General features: G+C 44.3%; 1 protein-coding gene across 1 annotated transcript in view; it reads left to right on the top strand.

Annotated features, from left to right (window-relative positions):
* LOC116715481 (cilia- and flagella-associated protein 47-like) overlaps positions 1-12358 on the top strand; it is a 37456-nt gene extending 25098 nt beyond the window's left edge. The window contains exons 58-67 of the mRNA XM_032555890.1: positions 758-869; positions 1162-1266; positions 1468-1624; positions 1732-1812; positions 1951-2074; positions 3935-4119; positions 4590-4755; positions 9713-9874; positions 10616-10784; positions 11887-12358. Coding sequence (XP_032411781.1) covers positions 758-869; positions 1162-1266; positions 1468-1624; positions 1732-1812; positions 1951-2074; positions 3935-4119; positions 4590-4755; positions 9713-9874; positions 10616-10784; positions 11887-12078 — 1453 coding nt within the window. The 3' untranslated portion in view covers positions 12079-12358. The remainder of the gene's footprint in view (positions 1-757; positions 870-1161; positions 1267-1467; positions 1625-1731; positions 1813-1950; positions 2075-3934; positions 4120-4589; positions 4756-9712; positions 9875-10615; positions 10785-11886) is intronic.
* The last annotated feature ends 11 nt before the right edge of the window (positions 12359-12369 follow it).

Below are 12369 nucleotides of genomic sequence, written 5' to 3' on the forward strand. Positions count from 1 at the left end.
GCTGAAGGTAGGTGAAAGGTCAGCAACCCTCTTAAAAATGTAAAGCCCTTTCACTTTGCTATAGCCGTGCAAACCGGGTGATCTGATTACAAAATGTTTCCACTTGCTATTAAAGTGTGCCCCACATTCATCCTGGCTAATGCTTTGTGATTGGATCACAGCTTTCTGCTCCAGATGTAGATAAACAGATATGACAGAGCTCATTGTCAGTGCATCTTTCCGTACAAACACACACACACACACCGAAGCTTTTAGGCTCATTAAATTCTGACTGCTCAAATGGGATCCATCAGAATACACAAGTGCTCTGTGTGAGTGGGTACACATGTCACACTGTTGGAACGTAAACCAAAATTTAGCCAACAGAGGCAGCTCATCCATGAAGCTTTATGCACAAGAACCAGGACAGAGACGTTCCTTTAGTTTCCCTTTCTACTAAAATAGCTTGACTGTGTAAAAGATAATCATTTCATGTGTGAAAGGGTAAATATGCTGTTTTCAAACATGCTGCTAGCTAGCACCTGTGATTCACTTTTAAAGTCGCCACAGTAACATTTGCCCACCTTGTGTTAAAGAGCCTCAAGTTCTAAGTTAAAAGAAGATATCACAACTCAGGTTGTGCACTAAAAGTTATCAAAAGTGTTCCAGTTTCTAGTTGGTGTTGCTTTTATGTCTAAAATGCTGTGATGTTTGGTTAATCCCAATTTTTTAGCACTATTAGCTGTTCCTTAATGCGCTTTGTTGATGTGTGTTTCAGATGGGTCAGAATAAATATTCCTCTGGTCAACCCTACAGCTGAAACGCTGAAGCTGATTGTAGCTAACTCCAATCCCAGACACTACTCACTAGAGATGGATTCATCAGAAACCGTTGGTGCCTTTATTATTATTCTTTTCTGTACATTACATTGTACAAACACATTGTTTTAAGGATAAGTATCCTCCTTCTTCTGAAGGAACGTAATCAGTCAATTCTTTAAGCGAATGTTTAGTTTGGTTGATCTTATATTTTGTTTAGTTTGCCTAATTTATCATGCAACACTTGCTTTTTACTGTTTACTATTCAATTAGTAGACAGTAATTGAGGTATTGAAGTTGTCTCTTACTCATTGTTGCCATAACAAGATTTTCCTTCATGTCCTTATTTTTTTGCACATTTCAGGTCATGCTGGCACCAAAGTCATGCATCCTTGTCGGCGTTCGCTTTAGTCCTTCATCCATTGGAGAGGAGAACCACCATGGAAAGATCTCTTTTACATGTTCTCAGGTGGATACATCCAATACATCTGCAGTGTCTTGTAAAAGTGCTTATCCTCTTTTGATTCACGTTAAATCAACTCAAAGTACGGCAAAACGTTTCAATATTTTGTACAAATGACAATCTGGAAAAGTATTCACACTTGCTTGGTATGATAATTTCTCTCCGTTTTGGTATGCTTGTGTTTATTGTGTCTCTGTTGTCCTTTAGTTGCAGGATTGCTGTGTTTTGTTGAGTGGGTGTGGCCTCAGGCCAGAGGTCGAGGAACCTTTGTGTATGTCCTGCTTGATTGGTTCCAGTACCTCCATTTCTGTTCCAATTTTAAACCCTACCGATCACCAAGCCACACTCAACATAACTCTTACAGGTCTCTGGTGATTCTTGCTCTCCCCAAGTTTTACTTTCTCTCATTTTTGCTGCAATCAGGGAACTACTAAGACATCTCAATACTGTCTTTATGTTTTTATGCTTCAGCCGAAGACCCAAACGATGCGTCCAATTGCAAACCAATCAATGACGAGAAGGCCTTCTCTTTCACTCTGGATCATGCTGAAGGTACTTCAAACAAATTGTTCACCACTGTCAGAGCCATAGTTCAATACCTATTTTTACTTCAGGTTCAGCATAAAACCAAAGACAGATTTGTACCTAATCCTATGGCCGTTGCCATGATTATCTTCTTCTTGGTTGTAGTTTTGCAGATCAGCGAAAGAGCAACTGTTGGTGTGCCAGTAGTGTTTACGCCTAAGACCGTGGAGTTGCAGAAAGCCTGGCTTTGCGTCACCATGAAGCCCATCAGCGGTCAGGACTCCACAGGGTTAGTTTCTGCTCAGTTTGAGTAACTTAGTCTGATTATCCAATACACTAATAGTTATAGAATGTGTTCATTTCGCTGGGATTTTAATGTGGTTTTTATTGGGGGTGGGGTTGTGATAGACCAACACAAAGTCATGATTTATGGTGAAGGGGAAGGATTGGGGGATTAGCTTTCTGCACATAAACTCCCAATATCAGACAGTGAGGTTTGTTTGTTATAATTTGACAAAAACACAGTTGAAACCAGATATGTATACACACCGAATACAAAGACACACACATTTTTTTCCCACTGTCTGAACTTAAATCAGACCAGACGTCTCCTGGTTTAGGTCTGTTAGAAGCAAGTTATTTCTATTTCCTAAATTCCAGAAACCTTAGCAAGAGCATTTTTTTTAGAGTTTTGTTTTTTGTTACTTTCCACAAATTCAGAGAAAATTCCTTGAGAATTCTTGGGAATTTTCAAGGAATTCCCAAGAATTCCTTGAGAATAAATAATCTTTCAAAGCAAAATAAATAATTGCAGAAGTTTCTTTAAATGGAATGAAAGAAACAAAACTAGCCTAATTGTATTTAAAGTGAAAAGTATGAAATTAAATTAAATCTTTATTTATTTCGAACATGTAAAATGTCAGAGAGAAAAAATGAAACTAGAAAATTCCTGAAGAAATTTAACTGGGGCCTGCCAAAGTGTGCCCGTCGGTTTAGACACAGCGTTCTGATGCTAAAAATTAGCCTCAATGCTAAGCTTAGCTAAAAATTTACAAAGTAGCATGTGGAGAATCACAAGATGTTGACTAACATGAACCTGCAACATTCAGTGTGTTAAAATTAATGCATAAGCTAAAATTAGTCAAAATGCTAATGTTAGCATGAATGCTGTGAGTAGCATGTGGGAATCACTAGCATGCTGTCTTACATTCACTTCCTCCATTGAGTATAGAAAACATAGCTAATGTATAAGAAATATCTTATATGCTTATGTTAGGGAAAAGGCTCATAGTGGGAGAAAGTAAAATGCTAATATTTGTGCTAATGCTAATGCATTGCCTTGCTGCACAAGGCGGTGCACTAACCTGAGAGGTAAAGATAATACAGGCTAATATTATTGCACAGCCTATGACCTATGAGAGGAATATTGAGGCTTTTATTTTGACATTTTCAGTAAGCTTCATATCAAAGGGCCAAACTAATCCCATGTATAACAGTGGTTGGGGTAAATCAGTTCTATAATGCCCAAAACATTCTGCCATGTCTGTAGTTCTAACATTCAACCTTCTTCTGTAGTCAGTCAGAGTTCCACCATCATTGTAGTTTTTCAACTGCCAACTCTGTAGTAACAGAGTTTTAAAATTATTAAACCAAAATTATTTCTTTGTAGCTCTTCTCCAAGCAGGCAAAATGTCTTGTCACATTTTTACAACAACAGCAGCAGCAAATGTCTGTAAGTGACATTTAATTTTACTTTTAAGATATTTTTAAGTCACGTATGATTCAAAATTTTAAGCCTGATAGAATGATGGAGCTCTGAAATTTTTCTGAATCATATGGAAGTCAATGGGTGAGAGCTTGAGCGAGCATGAGCAAATCCTGTCGCATCACTTTGCTCTGAAGCACCTTGACAGAAAACCATAAGCCATCATTTTTATATCTGTACAACTAATGCATTATTATGTAATCTATACCATACTATACATTTATTTAATTTTTTGAACATAAAAAGAATGCCGTTGCCACAACTTGTTAGTTTTACACAGAATGAGCTCTATTTACTCATGAGAATTAATTATTTGCCACTTTTAGAACGCATTTTGCAAATCTTGAATACAGCAGCATTAAAGCCTGTTAATAAATCTCACAGGTCAAGTGAAGAGCTCTTGCACATATCTTGGATTTACCCCCTGCGCGGCATCCCGGTGGAGGCTCCGTTCGAGAGCTCCCCTCATGCTGTACTCCAGTGTGAAGTGGGGGGCCAGCTTGAACATACAGTGGATGTGCAGCTCACCGGGTATGTGCCAGGGAACCAGGAGCTGAGGGGGCAGCAGGGTGAGTTCACATAATTAGTTTTTGAAGAACATAATAATGACTTTTTCATACGTTGCAGATGTCTTCACGGTGTGCAGCATTAAAATGAAGGCTTAATATGAAAGCTAGAATGGCGTAGTTTTCTGCAGTAATGGAGTATGATATTGTATTTATATCAAATGAAGTGAATTGTACGTTGACTTGTATGTGACTGGATTGCATATATTTTACAACCTAATTAGTTCTGTTTTAGCATTTCAAGTGTATTTAAATGCTTTCCTGATCAGAACGAGGATGAAAACTGAACATGAAGTTCATTTTCCGGGTCTTTTTCCTGTGACATTGTCTCAGAGATCCATTCATCCATGACTTGATAAAACTGATTTGACATGGTTGCATTTTTGGCTCGAAACCCATAATTGTTTGAGAATTAAATACTCTGCCGTCCATTCTCCGCTAATCCACCTCGCTGCTTCCTGCTCACCGGACAGGTCTGATGGAGGACTTTCTGTGCAAGGTGCGTTCGGCCTCTGGAACGGCGCGCTCAAGGCCCGACAACTATCTCTCCATTTCCATCAAGGCGGCAAGGAGAGATCCTGAGAGTGGCGTCATCACGCTCACCCTCTGTCTGATCTACACGCCACGCAGGACACGCAGGTAGCCGAATGTTAAACACGCGGAATCGAACAAAGAGAAATGTGCCGGCAGCATCATGCTGTGGCTGTGGTTTTCATCACCAGGGGACAGGGATGGCTGGCATCAACAGGAAGATCCTTAAAAAGTCTTTAAATGTCATAAACTCATGCGTCTAAAGTTAAAGTCTGAAAATGTCTTAAATTAGTTAGAAAAAAATTGAGTTGGCCTTAAATACGCTAATCACGGGTCTTAAATTTTGTGCTTGCAAAAACTAAGCTATGTAGTTGTCTATTGGGATTTTTCTGTCAGTCGAAGACATGTACACTATGTTTTGTGTCTCGATACAATTGAGGCTACCGCTAACTCGCTGCTAACATACCTTTCCTAGCTATCTAGCTTTTTGTGTCAGTCATGGGTAAGTGTAAATTTACTACCTTTGTCTTTGCCACTGGCTCATGTCCGTTGGCAATCCGTACGATGCTACGTTCATTCTGTGCAAAAAAATAAATAAACTTAGCGCTACTACTTCCTAAAACTGTCATGAAGTGCGGGTGGTGAGAGTGGTGAGGCAGAATGCAGCGGACCCAGGAATGATGAATATGAGGATTTAATGATGAAACCAGTCAAAACAACGAACAGCAGGCACACGGAAACACTGACGACACTGAAGCTAACATTGACGAAACATTGACGACACTGAAGCTAACATTGACGAAACATTGACGAGGACCCGACGAGGAACAAAGAACACAGGTGGAGTTAAATACATGGGAGGGTAATCACAGAGACGAGACACACCTGGGAACAATCAAGGGGAGGACAGGACAACGAAGAGACTTAAGGACACAGAAAACTCTAAATAAACACAGAAAAACACAGATCCTGACAGTACCCCCCCCTCAAGGGCGGCTACCAGACGCCCACAAAACAAAAACACAACAAGGGTGGGCGGAGGGGCGCTGGACGGGGGGCCAGAGTCCAGAAAAAACAAAAAACAACCCACCATTGTGGGCGGAAACACAGGAAGGGCCAAGAGTCCAAAAACAAACAAAAACTACCCACAGGGTGGGCGGAGGCAAAGGAGGCGGGAACCACGGAGGTGGTCTGGCGGTCGTCCGCGGCGGCGGGAACCACGGAGGCGGTCCGGCGGTCGTCCGCGGCGCTGGAGGCGGGAACCACGGAGGCGGTCCGGCGGCCGTCCGCGGCGCTGGAGGCGGGAACCACGGAGGCGGGAACCACGGAGGCGGGAACCACGGAGGCAGTCCGGCGGCCGTCCGCGGCGCTGGAGGCGGGAACCACGGAGGCGGTCCGGCGGCCGTCCGCGGCGCTGGAGGCGGGAACCCCGGAGGCGGTCCGGTGGCCGTCCCCGGCGCTGGAGGTGGCGATGAGTCCCGGGGGCCGCCCACAGACGGCGACGACGAGCCCCCCGAGGCAGGGTCTCTGGTGGAGCACAGGGGGTCTCGGTCGGAACGCTGGGGGTCTCGGTCTCGGGTGGAACGCTGGGGGTCTCGGTCTCGGGTGGAACGCAGAGGGTCTCGGTCTCGGGTGGAACGCAGAGGGTCTCGGTCTCGGGTGGAACGCAGGGAGTCTCGGTCTCGGGTGGAACGCAGGGAGTCTCGGTCTCGGGTGGAACGCAGGGAGTCTCGGTCTCGGGTGGAACGCAGGGAGTCTCGGTCTCGGGTGGAACGCAGAGGGTCTCGGTCTCGGGTGGAACGCAGGAGGTCAGGGTCTCAGGAGGAACGCAGAAGGTCAGGGTCTCAGGAGGAACGCAGAAGGTCAGGGTCTCAGGAGGAACGCAGAAGGTCAGGGTCTCAGGAGGAACACTGGGAGTCTCGGTAGGAACACTGGGAGTCTCGGTAGGAACACTGGGAGTCTCAGTCTCTGGTGCGCCGGCTGCTACGGCCTCGGGTGCGCCGGCTGGAACGCCGGCTGATTCGGCCTGGGGTGCGCCGGCTGGAACGCCGGCTGATTCGGCCTGGGGTGCGCCGGCTGGAGGTGAGCCGGAGCGGAGCCTGGGGGCCGGCTGCGGAGGCGAGCCGGCGCGAAGCCTTGGAACCGGCTGCGGGGGCGAGCCGCAGCGAAGCCTTGGAAACGGCTGCGGGGGCGAGCCGCAGCGAAGCCTTGGAAACGGCTGCGGGGGCGAGCCGCAGCGAAGCCTTGGAAACGGCTGCGGAGGCGAGCCGCAGCGAAGCCTGGGAACCGGCTGTGGGGGCGAGCCGGAGCGGAGCCTGGGAACCGGCTGCGGGGGCGAGCCGGAGCGGAGCCTGGGAACCGGCTGCGGGGGCGAGCCGCAGCGAAGCCTGGGAACCGGCTGCGGGGGCGAGCCGGAGCGAAGCCTCGGAACCGGCAGCGGAGGCCAGCCGGAGCGAAGCCTCGGAACCGGCAGCGGAGGTGACAGCTCCGGAAGGCGACGAGGGGCCGGGTCCACCGGCGGCTCACGTCGCTGTCTCCGGGCTGACTGTGGAGGTGGCGGCTCCGGAAAGCGACGAGGGGCCGGGTCTGCCGGCGGCTCACGTCGCTGTCTCCGAGCTGGCAGCGGAGGTAGCGGCTCCGGAAAGCGACGAGGGGCCGGGTCTGCCGGCGGCTCACGTCGCTGTCTCCGGGCAGACAGCGGGGGAGGTGTCTCCGGAAAGCGACGAGGGGCCGGCTCCACCGGCGGCTCAGGTCGCTGGCTTCCCGGACGGAGGTATCGACGGGGGCCATATCCGGGGGGTGCCAACACCAGTCTTGTCCCCCGGAATAGCTCCCGCTGCAGGTCGGCGAGGGCTTCAGTCAGCTCCCTCTCCTCCCTGCCGGATCTCCGCCTCGGTCCGCTCCGCCTTTTGGGAGGGAACCTCACTCCAGCTGCGTCCATTTTGCGCAGCCTCACCGTTCGGTCTGGTCGGGTCCTTCTGTCATGAAGGTGGTGCGGGTGAGGTGGTGAGGCAGACGCTGTAGACCCAGATGAGATGAATAATGGATGTTTAATGGTAATAAGTCCAGCACAAGCAGCAGGCACAAGGAAACACTGACCAGGACTAGACTGAACATTGACGACGACAAACTAGACTCTACATTGACGAATAATTGACGAGGACCCGACGAGGAACAAAGAACACAGGTGGAGTTAAATACATGGGAGGGTAATCACAGAGACGAGACACACCTGGGAACAATCAAGGGGAGGACAGGACAACGAAGAGACTTAAGGACACAGAAAACTCTAAATAAACACAGAAAAACACAGATCCTGACAAAAACATCCAGTTTTCTTTTCAACATTTCTGTCGTGGCGGTCTTGAAATGGTGGCACTTTGAAATCACATATTTTCATTGAAGGGGGGGATTGAATTCTCTCCTAGATGTGGTTTTGCCCTAACATTTTCAAGGGAAACAAAGTTGGTAATAATTTTACTCTGATTAAAAACAAAAAGTCTGAGTTTACATCATCCACTTGTGCTGGACAGATCAAATTTGTATCGTTCTCAATTTGCAGATTGCCCTCGGACCACACTTTGGAGTGTTTTTCTTAGAGATTGAAATTTTGCTCTCGTGACAAACCTACAGCTAAATGGACATGAGGATAAGAAAAAAAACAATCAATAACCTCAAATATAGCCTCTATGGTGAGAAGACTACTCACCCCTCTCTGTGACTGAGCAACAATAGGACTCTTGAGTTAAATCAGAAAAAGCGGAACCACCTTTCCCTCCCTCCAGTGGTGTACAAATAACGGTTATCTCCAACACTGTAGGCAAAATCTGCATTCATTAATCTTAACTTTTCCTCCCTCAGTGCCTGTTCTTCCACCGTTCGCTCTCTTCCTCTCGTCTGGGTGTGGTTACCGTGTTCATTTTTTACTGTCTTTATATGCTGAGTCTTATTGTTTGTCGCAGGAAACTTTGCTGTGCTCACTTTGAACTAAAGGCCAAGGCCGACTCATTAAAATGGCTGCCTGTGGTTAAACAACACTCATCCCTTTAGGTTACATCCCCAGTGTATTATGTAGGGGCAAGGATCTAGCATTTACTGACGTTTATAAATTATGTTGGTTAATGAGAAAAGACAATAATGTCTCACTTATTTTAAAAAATGTGATATGAGTTTAATATTCTGACAAACCAATCAGTGTTTTTTTATTATTACCTCACCTGTTAGTGGTCAGAATGTGACAAGTGATTGAAGATTTAAAATAAAACGTCTCCTGGAGGATTGCGACGTCGAGAAATGTAGAAACTCGTTCTCAGCCTTTACTTTTCGCAGCGCGAGACATCCTGCTGAGTAAATAAAGGATTCATTTATCAGCTTTAGTCTTCTGTAGAGGATCTGCAGAGTCCATTAATGAGGCGTGCGCCGGTAGAATCAATACCTCCGAGAGCTAATGACTTCGCCATCAGGAAATGACGGGGGGAGTGGGGCAGGGGTGTGTGTGCCGCTAATAGGCTCTTCCATTTTCTATCTACATGTTAAATCTGGGCCGTAAGGGGAGATAAGGGAGGTATCAGAAGCTCGGAGCCGGAATAGTAACGACCAGCATAGAGGATTGTGTTTGTCCGAATAGATAGAAATCCTAGAAGATCAATTACAGCGAAGAGAAAAAAAAGCCATAAAAATCAAGACATGCTCATTTCTGTGGCAGAGAACCTAAAAGATTTAGATTCCGTTTTTGCAGCAAACTAATGTCTTTCTTATGACAAGCAGCATTCATTGAAGAATCTGATGTTGCACATATGAGCAACGTTCTATATCGTCACTCAGACTACACACGTCTAGACGTTTGAAGATGCCTGAAGTTAAATTAGTTTCTACAGAATCAGAATCTTTTATTATTGAAAAAAATATATACATATAAAAATAAAAAAACCCCACATGGTTCAGTTTTCTGCTTCCAGGCTTCAACCTTCAATAGACAGAAGAACAATAAAAGTGTAAACAGAAATGTTGCTTTCTTTTTACACCTGCTTGAAGCTAGCTGTGTGAATACTCTTCTCATTTAAAGGTTCTCAAGCGTCCTAGTAGTTCAGTCTTCGACCTGCAAGGTCTGGGAGTTTCCCTTGATTCTCATTGCTACGAAGCCTCAGGTGGATGACGTTGTTCATGTAGAAACGACTGAGATAGGGAGGACCTCCGCCGTGGGTTTCCGCCTGACCAGCACCACCAGGTGTGTACGCGTGATTTCATAAAAGTTCTACTCATCCCGCAAAGTTAGGCATTTATTCCTGAGCTAAAACGTCTGCTACTTCTATTTTAAATGCTTTATTATAACACTTTTTTTTTTTTTTTTTTTAATTTTTGTAATTTCACTTTTTTTTTTCTAATTTAGATTTTTGCTACATTTTTTTCTTGTGTTTTTTTAAAGATTTTTCTTTGTTTATATTTAGTCTTGTTTGCATTCTTCTAATATTTTATTCAGTTTACTTCATTTTTATTTTGCCATACGACAAAAGTTCCTATTTTCCTGTGTAATCCTCTGGTTCTGGATCTTAAACCCGTCTGTTTTCTGAACAAACAGTGACCCAGAACATTTTTATTTAATCTGTATATAAAGACAGAACCATTTCCACATGTAAATGAGTTTTTTATTTCCGTTTTGATGGATTTATTTTGAGTTTTTTTTATATATATATCTTTAGTTTTATTAAAATTATATTAATTTTCTATTGTACTTGGTATCGTGTTGAAACCATCAAAGTAGTTCAAGCAAAGTCAGATTTTTATGTAACACTTTACAAAGCGATTGAAAATAAATGTGGTAATTATCTAAAAGCCAAGATTTAGTTTCATTTCCATTCAAGCAAACTCGTATTTGTATTTCAGCAGTTTCCGTATACAGTATGTGTGCTGCCTTTCTCGCATGTGCGATAATTTGTTGTGGAGGTAACGAATTCAGCGTCGGTTGCAGGAGGTCGACGCCATTCAAAGCAACATTCCTGCCGGGCAGCAGCACCGAGTTCACCGTGGCTCCGGCCTCTGGGATGTTGCCTCCTGCTGGCACAGCCGGAGCGCTCATCTCTGTGTTCTTCACCCCCACTGCAAGCTGCAAGAGACACAGAGCCAGGCTGGCCGTCCAGGTACATCACTTCCTGTGGTGATGAGACATTCACAAGATTGTTTACTTTTAGCAACACTGTAGGTTTCTACTCAATTCCTCTGTGTACTTTGGCTTATTTAAGTAACCCAGAAGTCTATGTATATATATATACAGTATATATATATTTGTGTGTGTTTGAAAGCATTTATATGATTGGAATGTCTTATATTTTATAATCTTCTGCTTTAGTGTATTACTGGTGAGGAGAGAATCTTCAGATTTTGTTAAAATAGTCTTTAGGTATCCAGAGAAGTTGCCTGATAGTAAAACTCTGACAAATTTCAGTTCCTTTTTTTATTTTTTGCTTTTCTTTTTTATCCTTTTGTATCCTAAACTAAGGATGCACCGATCCACTTTTTTCACTACCAATATGTCAGGTTTAGTGTTGGCTAATAACCGATCTGATACAAAAAACCCCCGAGTGTTGAATTGACTTAAAACAAACTAATGCACTTTTTTTTTTTTGTTAATTGTCCTGGCAGAATTCATTCATTAAATATCCTCTGGTTTTGGCTAACATGGAACCACAGCCAGAGATCTTTCTACAGTTTGATTATTAAATCCAAGGACATCAGTAAAGTAGGATTATGAAGTTCACAAAAAACATGTAGAAGTTATTTGTTTTAGGTATGGATAAGTTTGCAAAAAAAAAGATTTCTAGAAAATGTGCTTCTTGTTTCAGGTTTACCAATGTAGCCGTATTTTCCATGAAGCCAGCCACTCTGACCCTTTCTGTTTGTACTTTACAAACGCGCTAAAACGGACTGAGAACTCAGAAAATCCGAGTGGAGACATGGCGCGTTTGATATGTAAACCATAGGATCTCTGAATCATGAACTCTGTCTCACAGAAGCGTGACGAATTTAAACGTTTAAGCTGGATGAAGTGTAAAATATACAGATCTTTGCTCCCAGAAGCTTTGATCGCAGAAATAAAGCATTTCTCCAACCCTCCGAGCAAAGCATCTCTGGTTATTGCTGGAAAACGAATTTCATGCCGCTTGTCGTTTACACCCATCCTCGACTGCTGTTCTGCAGTACTCCTGGAATCTTAACTGTTCACTTCTAACTCTTTCATTGCAGGCAGCAGACATGCAGTGGATTTATGACGTGAAGGGGAAAACCTCTCAGGACCACCAGCTCCTCCGTAAATCATCCACCAAGGACAGCCTCCCGGCTCCTCTTCCCCCCAGAGAACGCCGGCGTAACTTTGTGGTCCAGAACCTTCGCATTCCCTTTCTGGCTAACTCGTCCCCTGTCAAAGTCAAAAAATAATTATAAAAATAATAATAAAAAGCCCAGCCTTCTTTTATTTTAAATACAGATTTTGTTTGAGTATTTTTCAGAAACCGGCTGAATGTTACGGTATGTATTTTCACACATGCACATTCGTCACATCGTCTCTTCAACCACAAGGAAAGTTTTCTCATCTTCTCTCGGCTCATTAACTGCATGATGGTTCCCATCAGCAGCTGTAATTAGCTATTTCTCTCCTGATGCCAAAATGTATTTAGTCTACCTTGTGGGAAGAAAATTAAAGCTCAATCCGCCCGAATTAATGCTGCC

Source organism: Xiphophorus hellerii, chromosome 24 (genome assembly GCF_003331165.1).
Source record: "Xiphophorus hellerii strain 12219 chromosome 24, Xiphophorus_hellerii-4.1, whole genome shotgun sequence".
NCBI lineage: Eukaryota > Metazoa > Chordata > Actinopteri > Cyprinodontiformes > Poeciliidae > Xiphophorus > Xiphophorus hellerii.